The sequence below is a fragment of the Xyrauchen texanus genome, chromosome 14, assembly GCF_025860055.1.
Source record: "Xyrauchen texanus isolate HMW12.3.18 chromosome 14, RBS_HiC_50CHRs, whole genome shotgun sequence".
In the NCBI taxonomy this organism is placed as follows: domain Eukaryota; kingdom Metazoa; phylum Chordata; class Actinopteri; order Cypriniformes; family Catostomidae; genus Xyrauchen; species Xyrauchen texanus.
In genome coordinates this window covers 39,152,697-39,171,530 of record NC_068289.1, presented here as the reverse complement: position 1 = coordinate 39,171,530, position 18,834 = coordinate 39,152,697, and the positions used below count along the sequence as shown (strand labels likewise).

Sequence of the window (18,834 nt, the reverse complement as noted above, 5' to 3'; positions counted from 1 at the left end):
CAGCCTACCTCAACAACACATGGATGCAATAAGCCAACAAATTAAGCCATTACAGAAGTGTTTAAGGTACGCAGACATCCGCGTTTCAAGGGTTTTAAGAGTGGCCGGGGATCTCTAGTGCATTGGGCTACAAACAGAGCAGCTGGAATATGGCCTTCCTGGTCACACAGGCCATAGCAAATATGAAATGAGCACAGACTGTTGACCACACATGGTTTAGAGTAAAGCACTAGCAGAAATGGCAGAACATGACCATGACCAGATGTGTGTGTGGTCAGACTCCACAAAATTGGCTTTGGCGAGTAAATGGCGAGAGTCACTGGCCATTTGGTCGGTAACTTTATTAGGAACTGAAGCATGTACAGTCGAATGGTATAAATCGAAGTAATTAATCTTGATTGTCAGGACAAAGTCTTGATAAAGCCCGGTCTAAAAGTTGAACCTAGTTTCAAAAGTTTAAAGAGAGCAACTTAAAGCAGGTCAAAGGCCTTGTGTGGGTTTGTTTACATTTGAATTTTTGACAGCTGGAGTTTGTGTTAACGAGCATTCTGTCAATGTAAATCTTTGTAAGGTATTTGATTGTCCGCTGTGCCAAAACCGTAAGTCCGATTAGTTAGAAAATACAGAGCACACTATTCCAGAACAGTCTGAAGGTCTGCGCCAATTTTAGCAGATGTAGCTTGAAAGCTCTAGAAGTTATTGTTAGAAATTCTGGCCTTGGTTTAGGGATTTTTTAAAAGCCCCTAAATGGGGTCGCACGCCGGGCGCGTCTGGCAGATGACATGGTGCTTTCTGAAATTCAAAACAATTGTTTTCTGTGAATGTACACACACTGCCGCCGCCGCTTGCCATCTGTCTGTGGTGCCCACCTACGACTCCGGAGGCTGCTCAAATTTCTGCCACGCCACGGAGCGCAACTCGCATATTTTCCATTAAATTCGACCCAAATCATTATCAATGGACATGCATTATTTACTCTAGCCTTGTTCATTCTTGAAGAAGGGAAAAACTTTGTTAAGTTTTGTCAGTGCTGTCTGCCACCTGAACCGCATCAACGTGCCCTGTGTTTGATACCTGTGCCATGTGCTAGCTGCGGCATGGCGCTTCTCTTATAGTGTGTGACCACCTTGAATAACAGCAAGCCAACATTTTAATGCAAAATACTATGAAGTATTTTAGAAAAAATTATGTTCTCAATTACAAAAAATCTAGAGCTCTGACAAACTTGCCGGAAAATTCACACTCGTTATTTTCACATTGAAATGAACTCGTGATTTGCCGCAAATGTTTGCGCGATGTTTGCGGTATGTAACACAGTTAAGGATGGGCAAGGAGGAGGCGAGAACAGGCTTGTCAACATAAATCATAATTTAATGAAAACTTAAACCAAAAGCACAAACATAAACAAACACACACACGACGGACATGCCCGTAATTCTCTCTCTCTCGAACCATCGTCACCGGCCGCCTTTATCCCTCGCGCGCCCGGTCCCCAATCGACGATGGTTCGACCCGGCCCCGCCCCCCTCCGCTCCACACGGTAGTAATGAACCTGCAGGAAACCTTTTGCAACAATTAATAGTTTGCCGCAAAGCTCATTTGCATGTGAAAATAATGAGTGAGTGCGGCAAGTTTGCCAGAACTCTAGATTTATTGTAATTGAGAACATAATTATTTTCAAAAAGTTTTTAAAAAATCCCTAAACCAAGGCCAGAATTTCTAACAATAACTTCTAGAGCTTTCAAGCTACATCTGCTAAAATTGGCACAGACCTTCAGACTGTTCTGGAATAGTGTGCTCTGTATTTTCTAACTAATCGGACTTACGGTTTTGGCACAGCGGACAATCAAATACCTTACAAAGATTTACATTGACAGAATGCTCGTTAACACAAACTCCAGCTGTCAAAAATTCAAATGTAAACAAACCCACACAAGGCCTTTGACCTGCTTTAAGTTGCTCTCTTTAAACTTTTGAAACTAGGTTCAACTTTTAGACCGGGCTTTATCAAGACTTTGTCCTGACAATCAAGATTAATTACTTCGATTTATACCATTCGACTGTACAAGCTTCAGTTCCTAATAAAGTTACCGACCAAATGGCCAGTGACTCTGTTTCATTTACTTGCCAAAGCCAATTTTGTGGAGTCTGCCAGAACTCTTGATTTTTCCAAGTGCCACTCGTCATTGGCAGGTGTGACAAATGTTAATTTCGGACCCTGTGTGTGGTCAATAAAACCCTGCCTGTGAACATGTGGCTGTTTTCTTCAAGCAGTTCTTGGCTGCTGATTCTCCTGTATGAGATAGGCCTCAGACTGTATGAGCCTCACTGCTTTCATTAAAGAGGTACGAGCTGAAATATTTGGCACAGACAATGACTGGCCCAGGGCGAAGTGGTACGCTAGGCCGGATCTGCTGATTATGGGTCCCAGTTTCAGTCTTGCACTGTTTAGGAGGCATAAAACCTCCATAAAGTCTCATTAGACGAGAATGCTGCTGCCGTTATTACGGTGGGCAAGAGCTGTTGCTTCACAAACAGTGAGAAAGTGAAGTCATAACATTTTATAAACTCTTCCGGGAACTATTTCAACTACACGTGGGCTCTTTTGTTAATGGTGAGGTCTTTGTTGTCTCCAGTCTTAGGATCTGTCAAGATCTGTGGAGACGGTGTGCCGTGATCTCTGTTGTTGCATTTTAATTCGGCTCATAGCCATTTGTTTCACGCTACGGTTACACATGGCTGATGAAGATAATGCTGGACGTGTTTAAAATGCTTGTAATATCTGAAGTTTCCAAACAGCCGCTTTGTCTACCATCACATGACAGATTCATGGAAACGTCTTCATTTGTCAGCTTCTCATAAGTACCTTGTGTGCATGCAAGAATGTTAAAACGTGATGTTGGCTGGCTTTGTTTTATTATGAGATGAATAGGGAAGACTGGGGCTAGTTGTCACATGGAGATGATGTCACAAGGGCTTTGCCTCAATTATTATACGACTGTAAGCCAAAAGTGCAATTCCACAATTGCTTGTTTTCTCTAGCTGTGGTTTTGTATGTTGGTTTAAGCTGCCTTAAATGTGATAAAATGAGTAAATGATTAAACAAACTCATTTGGCTCCAGTAAACTCAACGTAGTTTTTTAAGCAACGTTAACTAGTTACATGTTAACAACTCATCTGTGATTAAAGTATCATTGTTTTGATTTAATTATTTAAATTGTGTTATAGCACGTCTTACAGTATAAGGGAAATTATGATTGGATTTAGGTTAGCCGTATGGCACATTAGATACTTCATATTGCATATATAAATCTGCACTTTTGTGATTGCACACAAATCACAACTATCAACCAGCTGCAACAAAACAACAACAACAACAACAACAACAACAACAACAGTCATAAGAATTAAAACTATATACAGTTTTAAATAACAACTATTATCTTTCTACATACTGTAATTTCCTTGTTTAGAACAAACATACATATGTATTCAAGCGCAAGGGCTTATGGGTAATCCACACAGCTGCAATTTTGTACTTGATAATTTTAAGTTAGTAATACTTGAAGATAAAGTTTAAATAACGTATATATTGGGTTACGATCCAAAATTTAAAGTACTGATTAATTATGACCACTTAAAGGTTTTTATAGGGTTTATAGATTAACGGATACTTAATTAAAACTTGCAATTTGTTTATAAATACTATTAGTATTTACAGTAAATTGAGGCAAGTTGTCATTATACAATTTATGTTTGGTATTTTTCAATGTTATCTTTAACATGTTTGTCGCTTCATAATTTTTTGGAGTTTTATCAATTTTACTTTTTTTTTTATTTGACTGTAAACCCTATGATTTGCCCCCTATAGTAAGACAACATGCCCCAACTATATATTTACACAAAAAAAAATTCTGGGTAACAATGGTGGAAATGTTCAACAGCTTTGTTGTAGTTACATAAAGTCTACTATAATTACTTGAGTAAAATGCCAGCTTACCCTTATATAGTATTACACAACACGTGCTGTCCTTTCATTCCCTGACAGCAAGAACTTTCTCATCTTCAATCTACCTGCGTCTCTCGAGGGGCGTGTCCGCGCGCTCTGACTCCTCCCACTGTTGACTCCTCCCACTGCAGCGCGAAACTTTGTTGAGTTGCAGCTGCAGCAGATCACTGACAGCGGAGGAATCGCACTGACGCTTCACTATGGCTCTGAGGCGCGCGTTTGTGTTCAGTATATGGATTATTACGGTGATATGGACCGCCGCGCGCGTGGACGCGAGGAAAGCGGACGAGTTCTTCAGCGGGAGCGTTTACCGTGCGAGATGCGCGTCGCGATGTCTCAGCTTGCACATCACGCGCATTTCTGCTGTTTTCAAACAATTCCAGGTATGACAATAAATGATATGAGCGGCATTATTCTTACATTTTGAAAACATTGTTTACATTTGGTTACATACATGCTTTCTATAATAATTGTTATTATGAGTTTTTAATGACCAATAAAGATATATCTAGAGAGCAGGGTGGCCGATAAAATGTGTAAAAGAAATCAAATTAAAAAAAAAAAACTTACATTTTTACTTATTGTACACAACATTAGCATTCACAGAAAAATGGCTTATTATCGATTGACTCAGTCTAAGTCGGTAGATTTAGGAAATTATAATATTTTTCGGGCAAGTGGACATTAATCGGCCAATCAAAAAATAAATAAATAATTATTATTATATATATATTTTTTGCATTGTGATGTTATTCTCATGACAATTTAATCACATTGTACCTCCAAATTCTCATTACTTTACAGGATTTTTATTAATTTATTTAATAAATAATTTAATACCCCCAAGATAAAATACATACAATTTCTTAAATTATTAAAACATTTTTTCGCTATTTTGCAATGTTGTAATTCATGTTAATGTTTGCCCTGCTGTGATTAAATTATAATTGCTTTAACAAATATTACCATGACGTATAAACACCACTCTTTGTTTAGACATATAGACTATTTATGTTTATACATCATGGTAATATTATTTATATTTATTTTAATATTTAAAATGTCTGTAATAATGTACATATATTGTTTTGCATTATTACAGAAATTTAAATGGACAGTAAAATGTGGCTTATTGTCACAATGCAAAACAAATCTTTTTATTTTATAGTGAAATATCAGCCAGACGTGTTCTTAACAGGTTTCTGAGATAACCGTAATCTTTTTGTTTGTCAGTGCATTCACTTTATTTGATATATAAACTACCTGAACTTTAAATGTAGTGTTTACCTGAAGGCATTAATCAGGACTTTGTTGCATTTTGGCTGATGTTCATGGTGCAATATAACGACAAAATAAAAAAAATATATATTCTTTTCCCAAGACCTCATCGAAAGACTCCTGTCCTTCTAAAATGTCCTCGCATTGTGTTTTACTGCTGGCATCTGAAGGGACATGAATGCATTCAAGGTGAATGCATGCACTGGAGCGGGCTGTTAATGCATCCAACTTGTCTTGCAATTCCACCCGTATGCCAAGTAGAACTGCGTTTATGCCCGTTTATATGTACTTAAAAGAAGTGTAAAGTCATTTGGCGAGGATAAAGTAGAATTACATCCGTTGATGATTTGGTGAAACCTCTAAACATTGAAAAGGGAAGTATGAAAAATGCTCTTGAAACATCTCTTTCTGATTCTCTGTAGCTTTTGTCTCGAGAGGAAGTGCCATGACAGGCTGAGCTTGATAAAGGGCTGGTTAGACGGGCCGGGAATCTCTAGGAATAGAAAGCGATTGTTGTTGGTGCTCCATAAAGACTGTCCAGACCCAGAGGCTGCGTGTGTGTGTGTGTGTGTGTGTGTGTTCACAGTTCTTTCATGTGAAAATGGGGGGTCTGGTCAGCTGCAAAAACATGCAGTCCCCCTCTAAACTGGCCTGGTGACCAAATGCCAGTGTCACACTCCTCAAAGACCCTTTGCCCTTTCGGAAGCTCCACTTGTGCAGTCGCCACCCTCCAGCTTCCATAAGGAATATTTAAGGGATTTATAAAACAAGTATTTTTAAATGTTGGCCCGAGCAGTCAAGATGTACGACGAGGATGTGAATGTTCTTAATCTAAAGTCGATGACCACATTCACATTTATTTATTTTTTTCTTCATTTAAACCTGGAAAAAATAAACCAAAAGAGTAAGAATTTAAGAATCTAGGAGGTCGGGGTATCTTAGCGAGTATTGACGCTGACTATCACACCTGGAGTCGCGAGTCCAGTCAGGTCTCCTTAGCAACCAAATTGGCACGGTTGCTAGGGAGGTTAGAGTCACATGGGGTAACCTCCTCGTGGTCGCTATAATGTGGTTCTCGCTCTCGGTGGGGCGTGTGGTGAGTTGTGCGTGGATGCTGCAGAGAATAGCGTGAAGCCTCCACACACGCTATGTCTCCACGGTAACGTGCTCAACAAGTTCACGTGATAAGATGCGCGGATTGACGGTCTCAGACGTGGAGGCAACTGAGATTCGTCCTCTGACACCCGGATTGAGGCGAGTCACTACGCCACCACGAGGACTTGGAGCACATTGGGAATTGGGCATTACGAATTTGGGAGAAAAAAAAAAGATTTTAGAAAAATTTTAAAAGGAAACGGAACATTCTCGATATATATATGTATATATATATATTGGCCAGTTATTTGGCAGATATTTTGCCATGTTTATATTCAAAATCAATCTGTTATACCAGCATTTTTGCATAATAATATTTACGTGGCTCGTTGTTTGTATCGCGGCAGTTTCCTGGTGAAATGAACGCGGGAGGCGCTACGACTGCAACAATTACTTTTATTGACTTTCACACAAATCACGAGTAAAACGGCAGATTATCAGTTCATAAACACTTACTTTTCTCTCTGTTTCTCACACAATGCTGTCTGATGACATCTAAACACTTTTACTATAGCGCAGGACTTGTAAGGTGAAACATTTTACAAGCTTTCGATTTGATCCTGATTTTGATTTCTAATTGATTCATATGGGTATAATTCAGCTATAATGCCACTTTTGCTTACAGTTGAAATACATTCTCTCCAAGATAAATGCTTAATTTAATAACCTATTACATTTTGCAAATATATATATATATATACACAGTGTTGGGTGTAATCGAATGGCAAAGTAATTAGTTTCTGTAATTTAATTACCTTAAGTAAAAGTAGTGCAATGCATTACATTTTTAATTCTTGTAATCAGATTGAGGTGTTTTAGAAAGTAACTTAAAAGTAAAGTAATTTGTAATGTGATTACTTTTAAATGATGTGATTAGAATTACAATTTTTAGAGAAATAATTAATAATTTGTAGTGGATTACTATTTTTAAGTTACTTACCCAACTGTATATATATATATAATTACGTTTTGTGCTCGTAATGTTATTATATTGAGAGAAAGATTATATATTATAAACATGTATGTTATTGATACAGATTTCCTGATTGATTCCAAATCACAAGCTCTCGATTTGATATCGATTCATATATTTATATATATGTATATATTTCATATAAAATACATTCGTTCCCTGCTAATGCCGTTACTTATACTGGGCACCTTCTAACTAGGTACAAAATGAAAATATTGATTTTACTAATTCTATTTTATTACTTTATTTTTATAATTTTGGTAACATTTTAGCTTTTTTAAAATGAACAAATCAAGGTATTTAATCAATAAATACGATATTATATTTCATATGTTATATTTTGTTTCATGTTTATTGTTTAATTGCATCATTTGTACTATTTACAGGCAGGGTCCGAAATTAACACCCACCAAGCGCCATATACGGGTACATTTTCTATTTGGCTTAAGAATTTCGCAGCGTCACGGGACACTCCGGCTGGTGCTTTTTTTCTTTCTATGAGTGTGTGTCCGCTTGTAAAATAATTTGACACGCTTCAGTTGGCATGAAGTTCCAACTGTAATCGCACTTATTAAAGATGATGGCGTCGCGCGTGTACTGAAGTTTCTCATTGTAGTCAGAGGTGCAATAAATTAACATTCAATAGTGTAATCACATTCCCAAACAAATGACTCTTTTGTACCGGTTCTTTTAAATCTACAGTACAAGAAATTAACATTCGATAGTGTAATCGTATTCCCAAACAAATGACTCTTTTGAACCGGTTCTTTTAAATCTAAAGTGCAAGAACTTCCAAACAAATGACTCTTTTGAACCGGTTCTTTTAAATCTAAAGTGCAAGAACTTCCAAACAAATGACTCTTTTGAACCGGTTCTTTTAAATCTAAAGTGCAAGAACTTCCAAACAAATGACTCTTTTGAACCGGTTCTTTTAAATCTAAAGTGCAAGAACTTCCAAACAAATGACTCTTTTGAACCGGTTCTTTTAAATCTAAAGTGCAAGAACTTCCAAACAAATGACTCTTTTGAACCGGTTCTTTTAAATCTACAGTACAAGAAATTAACATTCGATAGTGTAATCGTATTCCCAAACAAATGACTCTTTTGAACCGGTTCTTTTAAATCTAAAGTGCAAGAACTTCCAAACAAATGACTCTTTTGAACCGGTTCTTTTAAATCTACAGTGCAAGAAATTAACATTCGATAGTGTAATCGTATTCCCAAACAAATGACTCTTTTAAATCTAAAGTGCAAGAACGTCCAAACAAATGACTCTTTTGAACCGGTTCTTTTAAATCTACAGTGCAAGAAATTAACATTCGATAGTGTAATCGTATTCCCAAACAAATGACTCTTTTAAATCTAAAGTGCAAGAACTTCCGAACAAATGACTCTTTTGAACCGGTTCTTTTAAATCTACAGTGCAAGAAATTAACATTCGATAGTGTAATCGTATTCCCAAACAAATGACTCTTTTGAATATACTGTGCAAGAACTTCCGAACAAATGACTCTTTTGAACCGGTTCTTTTGAATCTACAGTTCAAGAACTTCCAAACAAATGACTCTTTTGAGCCAGTTCTTTTTAGGGAATCATTTGGAGCTGTGTAAATTAATTTACTCACTTCAAGTAAACTCAGTATAAACAGTTCACTGTAAAACATGCTTACACCATTGTTTATTTGTCTAAAATCCACTTGTAAATGCCAAAATAAATTAATAAATAGAATAAAAGAACTTGGCTTGTTAGAAATTTGACTGGCTGGTAAATTTTTTTCATCTACAAGCCACCTTGGCTGGTGAGCTAAAAAGTTAATTTCGGAGCCTGTTTGCAGGTATTTACATTGATTGATTTAGCATAAACATAAGATGAAAAACCGGTACTGCCTCTTTAAGGAAATTCAGCATTTCTAATGAGGGAGACTGGAATGTCTTTATCTCATCTGTGTGATTAGAATGAAATGTTTCTTTTTTGTTGTTTTTGATCAACATCTGACTGTAAAGAACAGAAAGAGGATTAAAAGAGACATTATTCAATGACAAATCGGTTACGTGGATCTCGTCTTTACATGGAACTACTTTTACTCTCAACACGCAGTGAAAGGATCTCGCTGCTGAACACTTCACGACTCAACTACACAATTACTGCCGAGTGAAATCGAAACATTTACCGCTTTAGCCACATAGCGCGAAATATGGTTGCAATTGTGAGTGACTTCCTCTCATTGTAGTCAGAGGTGCAAAAAGAGGGCGGGGCCTGGTCGTGATTCCGCACACCTGTCCCCTAATTAGGTCGATGAAGCCCGAGATGGATAAAGGTGACCGGAGACTGCAGTTCGGGAGAGAGAGAGTTATAGGCAGCTGTCCGACACCTGCATGTGTGTTTGTCATTTTGGTTCAGTTTCGTATTAAACTATTATTTATGTTATCAAGCCGGTTCTCGCCTCCTCTTTTCCACTTAACACTGGTGCCGAAACACGGGAAGGCGGAAGGATGCATTGTAGTTGAGTGCTCGCCACTACCATCCACCCCAACTGAGCATCCGCGGACGTCCGCCGGTGGACAGAGGAGCCCGGCCGCCTGAGAGTGTGGGAATGGCCGTCGACCGTGAGGGGAGGAGGGGCTTCTAACCCGACCACCTGGAGCGGTCTGGACCGAGGGCCGAGGGCGGAGGAGATCCCTACCAGACCCCTTCCGTCCACCGAATAGGCGGCGGGGCGTTCCGTCCTCCAGGGGTCGGAGGACTGCCTCCGATCTGCCGGGGAGGCGTGGTTGTCGTCCACTAGAGGGTGGAGGAGTGGCTGAGGACAGTCAAAGGCGTATCGGAGAACCGGCTTGACAATATAAATAATATTTTAATCATAAAATTTACCAAAAAGACAAACACACACACACACACACACACACACACACACACAGGTGTCAGACAGCTGCCCGTAACTCTCTCTCTCTCCCGAACTGCGGTTTCCAGTCGGCCTTTATCCCTCTTGGGCTTGATCAGCCTGATTAGGGGCCAGGTGTGCAGAAACACGGACCAGCCCCGCCCTCCGCCCTGCCACAGTATTCAATGCATAAGGGCGCCATGTCAAGGGGGTGCCAGCGGCTCACTAAAGGTGGTGCAATCGCCCACTCAGAAATGTTTAGTCGCGCCCCTGATTGTATTGGAGGTTTTGTGCATAAAAATCAATATTGAGATGGAAAACATGGATCATTGGGTTTTGCAGAAATTTGCGTTGTCCATGCCAGCACACACCGAATAATGAGACATGAGATAATATGATCTAATACGGTATTTTTTTATTTTTATTAAATTCTCAAGGAAACAGAAGTGCTTTCAGGCTTTTGGACCGCATTGTATTCGGTCGTGCGTGTGTTGCCAAGTCGCTTATTACACTTTAAATTATACGTCCCAAATAATCGCTTGTCAAGACAGGTCATCAAAACACATAGTATAATGTCCATTGAAATGAGACAAGACATCTTTTTGGAGTTTTTATTTTCCTGCTAAACATCTTAATAGCAGAGTATTTATGGTCATTCAGGTATTGGTAATCTCCCCCGTCCCATAACAGACCAGGGGAACACCCAACTGTAAATTCTCCGTCTGCGACTGTGCACTGAAAGGGCGACTGTGTTCGCTTGGAAAGCATCTGCCGTATGTGGAATTATTTATGTGTGAATGTATGAAGCCAAAGGTGTGTCAGAGAGGTCCTGTTTGCCCATTTGACATCGTAAAAATTATAACGTTTTAAATTAAGGTCCATTTGGCTCTTAACATTAATGTGCTGAGCCTGAGGGACGCGTGCTCTAATCCAAAGGAAAGACAAACATTGGAAAGTACTTTTGCCATGTCCCCTTGTCATGGGCCTTTAATATGAAATAACTTGGAATCAAACCGCAGCAGCAGCTCGTATGTGTGCAGTTTTTCATTATTTGCAGAACGACGACAGACATGAATGGAGTCTTGTGCTGATACACACACACTTACTCCGATACTCACCACAATCAAATCAACATCTGCTCTCGCTAACGTCTTCAGCGACATCTTTTCTTCTTTTTAAATGTATGTTTCCACCAATCAGTCAATGCACTCATTCATAAAGTCAGTTGATATTAGGGAAGGGCACAGAAACTCCACTAATCAGAGGTGACAGCAATGACTGATGATGAAAACACAATAATAGCTTGACTTTTCTAAAAAGATCTTAGTCGTTGGTAGGATGGGGTCAAATGCTGGTGAAGAAGATGTGTCTTTTAGATGTTACTTGAAAGTAGTTCGAGAATCAGCTGCACGGGATTCGTACATATGGTCGTTCCAACAGCGAGTAACGGTGGAAAAGTCAGAGAAAGACATTTTGTGCCTCTGTGAGACTGCACCACAAGGCGGCGTTCACCCACCTATCGCAAGCATCTGGAGGGCACGTAGACTTGAAGTAGCACGGAACCAATGGCTGTTTTGTAAGCGAGCATCAGTGCCTTCTACTTGACACAAGTCACCATTGGCAGCAGTGCAGTTCGACCGAGGAGTGGCGTGACATGCACTCTCTTGGGCTCGTTGAAAACCAAACATGAATGACTCTTATGAATCGGTTCTTTTGAATCTACAGCGTGAAACACACAGCGTGACCAGTGTAGTCTGATTCCTGAACGAATGACTCTTATGAATCGGTTCTTTTGAATCTACAGCGTGAAAAACACAGTGTGACCAGTGTAGCCTGATTCCCGAACAAATGACTCTTATGAATCGGTTCTTTTGAATCTACAGCGTGAAACACACAGCGTGACCAGTGTAGTCTGATTCCTGAACGAATGACTCTTATGAATCGGTTCTTTTGAATCTACAGCGTGAAAAACACAGTGTGACCAGTGTAGCCTGATTCCCGAACAAATGACTCTTATGAATCGGTTCTTTTGAATCTACAGCTTGAAACACACAGTGTGACCAGTGTAGCCTGATTCCCGAACGAATGACTCTTATGAATCGGTTCTTTTGAATCTACAGCGTGAAACACACAGTGTGACCAGTGTAGTCTGATTCCCGAACGAATGACTCTTATGAATCGGTTCTTTTGAATCTACAGTGTGAAACACACAGTGTGACCAGTGTAGCCTGATTCCCGAACGAATGACTCTTATGAGCCGGTTGTTTTGAATCTACAGCGAGAAACATGCAATGCAAATGGTGTAGTCTGATTCCTGAACAAATGACTCCTAAGAACCGGTTCTTTTGAATCTACAGAGCAAAACACACAGCATGATCAATGTAGTCTGATTCCTGAACGAATCATTTATGAACTGGATCTTTTGATTCTTCTGTGGAAACATAAAGTGTGATCAGTGTAGTCTGATTCCTGAACGAATGACTCTTATGAATCGGTTCTTTTGAATCTACAGCGTGAAACACACAGCGTGACCACTGTAGTCTGATTCCCGAATGGATGACTCTTATGAATCGGTTCTTTTGAATCTACAGTGTGAAACACACAGTGTGACCAGTGTAGCCTGATTCCCGAACGAATGACTCTGATGAATCGGTTCTTTTGAATCTACAGCGTGAAACACACAGTGTGACCAGTGTAGCCTGATTCCTGAACGAATGACTCTGATGAATCGGTTCTTTTGAATCTACAGCGTGAAACACACAGCGTGACCAGTGTAGCCTGATTCCCGAACGAATGACTCTTATGAGTCAGTTCTTTTGAATCTACAGCATTCCCCCAACACGTTATTTGTTATATCTGCTCTTTTGAAATGTAAAATGATCTAATAGTTTGGCAGCAGTCTGCTATGGGCAGTAAATGCAATAATAATACAAAAAAAACAATCCAAATATTTCTTACTCAAAAGTAAGAATCGCTAATGAAACCGTTAAGGAAGAGCCTATATTTTGAGTCGTGCAGTTATACTTTGTTTTTTAAATTCCTAACGATCCACAGTGATAGTTACCTTCTCACGCCTGTGCAAATTAACCCGAAACTTGCTTCATCGCCCCCTTGTCCTGAGTACTATATCCGACCTAGTGTGCTTTCTTATTTGTGGTCTGATTATGCATGTGCTGGAGGAGATACGGATGAGCTGTTAGTGTGTTGGGTGTGTCCTGCTCAACTTATCTTAACTACTGAGCAATCACGACTCTTTAAACAACACAAGCGTCTATTTGCCCATGACCGCGTCTGCTGTAATCCATGTCGTTATTTCTATCGACCGTGACTTTTTACAGCTGCTCTATCTGTGGAATGTGGCGGCCCGAGATGTTTTGCACCTTATGAAATGCTGATAAGGAGTTCACAGATTGCTCATTTACCAGCCAAATGTTGCAATCCAGACAGAAACATCTCGTATTCAATAGCTTTGATGAAATGAGAGCCGTATGGAACAGTTTTACCCAAAAAAGGAGATCAACTCTAGATGTGTCATGGTTTGTGGAGCGTTTGTGGAGCAGTCCTGTGTGCCCCAAAGCAGCTCTCTGATTAAACAGAGATGTTTACTGAATGTTTGTTGAACAAGCCGACATGATTTCTTATGATTTTGCCATCTTGTACTGTAATGCCGGCTTGTAGGGAGGCTGGGGTTGTTGTCCAAAAAAAAAAAGAAAGCCCATTTGCAAGGCTACAAGAGCTAACAGACAGTCTAAGTATGGCTTCCCCCAAACGAACACCCCCGAACACCAGCATACCTGCATTCCTGCAGCGCACAATGACACACCTGTCGTTAAAACTAAGATGAATGGCCATGATGTAACAGTATATCTTTAATGCAACAGAGCTTTTAGGAAAACATTGAGCTAAATATATTAACCCCGTAAAGCCCGAGATAAGAAAAATTTTCAGAAAATGCACATATTTTTGATGTTAAACTGTTTTTAGTACTATTAGACAAACTATAAAACAAATCGTAAAAAAATAAAATAAAATGTATGCACCATGTTTGATGCATTAGGCTGTAAAGTTCATTCTCCTCCTGAGGAACAACAATTCATTTTTCTGTAGGACGTTTGTTATGTGAGTTTTTCTACGGTGGTACATTTTGGGGTTTTATCAGACGACTCTCTGGGCTTTTCAGAGATACCAAATATTTGAGAGTTTGACCATGACCACTTCCTGTTCTCGCTCTAGAAATATGGACTGAAATGTATCAGAGTCAAAAACAACATGAATAAAATATTATGATGTATTTTATGCACCAAACACGATAGTGACATTTAAAAAAGGGAAATTGTTCAACTTTTTTCGCTGTGTCTCATGAACTTGGAAGATGACATCATAATAGTCATAATGTCAAATAATGAGATCTTTATAATGACAGTAAACAGAAATATTAGTTCATGCGTTAAATATATCTTATATAATATATATGTCAGAATGATCAAATAAGCTGTTATTTATCCCAACATAAGAGTCACTTTTCACGTAAGCCATTTTAAATTAGGGATGCACCTGGATCGGTGTCGGCTACGATACTGAAGCTTTTAGACGGATCGGGTATCGGCCCGACGAGCACGATCCAAATCCGATCCTGTGTGATTAAAGTAGTTCATATGACTCGTGCATTTTATTCAAATCCACTTGAAGACGTGCGATCGCTCTGAGAATCACAAAAAGGCTGTTTAATAAGTAAATATATCAAATGCACGTGCAGCTCCAGCACGTCAGTGAATACCGCTGCTCTGTTTACACACACTCGCGCAATATTTGAGCGCTGCTCACGAACAACAGCTCAGATGTAGATGCTCAATAGTTCGGTGCACTTATAATATGCATTTAGAACGGCACCGGAGCATTTGACCAGAATGTGAATAAGAAGTGAATTAAACTACAGTGAACTAGCCCACAAACAGACACATACAGGACGTCCTGCAGACTTCAGAATGTCAAAATAAAAGCGTGAGGGTTTAAAAGGTAAAGTCGAACGATTGAGAACTATTACTATTATAATATATTATTATTATTGTCATCATTAGTATTTGTTTACAAATGTTAATAATATTTAAGTTGAATCGGTTCCAAAAAATGAAAAGTGGACTGATATCTTACAACTAAATTAACAAAAAAGAGATCTGAAACCTGTAAAGTCCAGATGTAATTTAAACGATTAAAAAAATAAAAAAAAGAAAGAAAGAAAAATAAAAAATAAAACACTGGTTTATTTTCTACTGAAGACTTGAAGACTGGAAATACTGTTAATGTTGCTGCTGTATTATCCAGTATAATAGTTCATGATAAAGTGTTTCTTAATAAGTGATACATATATAGTGAAATAATGTGTAGTTAGAGTTTGTGTTTCTTTACATATTAAAGAGGACACACAATTAGTTCAAGATATTATAAACTGATTATGCAAAAAACAACACTGGTATCGGATCGGGATCGGCCGATACTGAGATTTCCGATAGCGGAATCGGATCGGAAGAACAAAAGTGCTATCCCTGTTTTAAATAGATCGATATAAACATTGAAACCCCTTTTATTTCACAAATAACCACTAGATGGTGCCACAAACATGTGAAACTTACATGCTATAGGCCGTTTGACTCGTCAGCTTGAACAGAGAGTGAAACAGGAGCCGATCATATTTGATACATTATAGGGTTAAAGCTCAATGTAACGCTGAGGCATCCATGAACATTTATTAATGATGATAGAAATGAATCGTTGAATCATGATTCAATATTTAGAATAGATTTTTCTCATTCAACTGATTTACAGAAATTAATTGCAATTAGCAACTCTCTTACTCGCGAGTTTCGTGTTCGCAAGTTTGTGAAGTTATTATCCAGTTATTGACGTCAGACTTTTAACATGAAAATGTGAACGGTCATGCTCACGACACTTGCGCACATTAGATAACCGGTAAGAATGCTGGTAAAGGTGTTTACATGCAAAGTCGGGCTAATGGGAAAACGTCTACGTGTGATCAGTTTATGCTTGAACCGTTTGTGACCGATAAAGGAAAACGTTTAAGGCGTTTACAGAAGAGGTCGACCGATCGCTGATTTTGCCGATACGCTATCTATGGTGGTGGGAAAGGCCAATAACAGATTATTCAGCCGATAGTTTTTAAAATTGATTTGTAGTGTCAAAATAAATGACTTTGGCGGGCGAAGACAAAGAGTCCAAAATGAATAAAATCCCTGAAGCAGTTTTTGGTTCAACGAAAATCCTAATAACCAGAAAAATGAAGATTTGGTGCATAACGCAGGAATTTTAAGTATAAACAAGCCTGAAAAACACCAGGGACTTTTATTTTGAAATGACGAAATTATGAAAAACTATCGGCAACTACCGACATTGATTTTTGCAGATAACCAATTGTTCCAAAGAGCAACTATCGGCACCGATTAATCTGTAAAGCCGATATATCGGTCTATCTCTATTACTGAGAAATATCAGACTGGTGCCATTGACCAATCAGAATTGAGTATTCCAGAGAGCCGTGTGATATATTTAAGCATTAAATTATTAGATTAAGTTCCACATGAAGTTCAAGACATGATGTATGTGCTGATGGGGCACATTTCAATATAGACTTAGTCGAATTTTTTGTTAAACGCACTCGCTTTAATTTATATACTTGATTGTCTAATCAAAATATGCATTGAAGTGAGGAATAACACTATGGATGAATAAAGCCGATATATCGGTCTATCTCTAGTTTACATCACCTTAAACGTCGTCGTCTCCCTCAAAGACACTAAAGTGTGTCAGGAAACTCAGTTGGCAAATAAAAAGTGCATTAAAGTAATTGCGAATAAATTGTTAGTTGTTGTTGACTGTCCAGGTGCTGGTTGAAAGAAACCTCTTAAGTTAAGAAAACCCTTAGTGACAATATACTTACAATTGTAACCAAGGGTTGTCTTGGCCAGTGCTAGACATGTTGACTCCGTCGAGTACAGTTGTTCTGGCAGCATGATTCAACCAGAGATGTCACAACAAGCCAAACACATTGTAAATCTGTGAGCTTTAAAAACTGAAGGCTTCAAGTGTCCAGGAATACCGCTCGCTCTTAACTCTAAATCCAGGGTTGTTGTGGTGACCTATAATTATCACCCCCGAGGTCAGTGACACCGCAAGCGACAGCAGCTGGATCAACATCCCGAGGAGTGTTGGAGGGATGCCGTCACAGCTCCAAATCAACCTCAAGCGAGCTGGAGTGCTAATACTGGCTAAATGACTAAGTCATGATGGTACAGAGAGAGAGAGAGATTTATTTAACACTCGATAGATTGTTTCAGATAGATTGGGGCTGGTAACTATGCTCGCTTGGTTGATTACTAACTATATGTTTTAGCTATTTTCGCAAAATGCTAAATTCTCATAAACGCAGAGGGAATAATCCAACACGCTCGCCTCAACCGCTGCGCTGGGAAGTCCAAGTCTTTTAAGTGAGTTGCATCTTTCAGAGAATTAGTTTAAACGATTCACTTGTACTATTTATTGGAAACTACTAGGGCTGGACATCGCCAGCCACCACATTATACAATATCATGATTAGATTTCGCTTTTAATTTCAATTAATTTGTGTATATTTCTGTTATAATGTCCATTTTGCTTAAATACAGTATGAAATAAATGATCTTTCAGCTAATGCAGTTATTCATTATGGTGACATTTTAGCTTTTGTTTTTAAAATATAGTCAATGTATTATATCAATAAATATGATGTGATGTGCACACCATCCATCCATCCATCCATCCATCCACCCACAGCATCCATCCATCCATCCACCCACCCACCCACCCACAGCATCCATCCATCCACCCACCCACCCACAGCATCCATCCATCCATCCATCCACCCACCCACAGCATCCATCCATCCATCCACCCACCCACCCACCCACAGCATCCATCCATCCATCCATTCACCCACCCACCCACCCACAGCATCCATCCATCCATCCATCCACCCACCCACAGAATCCATCCATCCATCCATCCACCCACCCACCCACAGCATGCATCCATCCATCCATCCATCCACCCACCCACAGCATGCATCCATCCATCCATCCACCCACCCACAGCATGCATCCATCCATCCATCCATCCATCCACCCACCCACAGCATCCATCCATCCATCCATCCATCCACCCACCCACAGCATCCATCCATCCATCCATCCACCCACCCACAGCATCCATCCATCCATCCATCCATCATCCATCCACCCACCCACCCACAGCATCCATCCATCCATCCATCCATCCAACAGCATGCATCCATCCATCCACCCGCCCACCCACAGCATCCATCCATCCATCCATCCATCCATCCACCCGCCCACCCACAGCATGCATCCATCCATCCATCCATCCATGCATGCACCCACCCACCCACAGCATCCATCCATCCATCCACCACCCACAGCATGCATCCATCCATCCATCCATGCATGCACCCACCCACAGCATCCATCCATC

The 18,834-nt window shown here is 39.6% G+C and overlaps 1 protein-coding gene across 2 annotated transcripts in view; it reads left to right on the top strand.

Moving 5' to 3' along the window:
* Nucleotides 1-4,182: 4,182 nt before the first annotated feature.
* LOC127655364 (anosmin-1) overlaps nt 4,183-18,834 on the top strand; it is an 86,653-nt gene continuing 72,001 nt past the window's right edge. For both annotated transcript variants that reach the window (XM_052143138.1, XM_052143139.1), the window contains exon 1: nt 4,183-4,392. In XM_052143138.1, the coding sequence (XP_051999098.1) occupies nt 4,210-4,392 (183 nt within the window). In that variant the 5' untranslated portion in view covers nt 4,183-4,209. The remainder of the gene's footprint in view (nt 4,393-18,834) is intronic.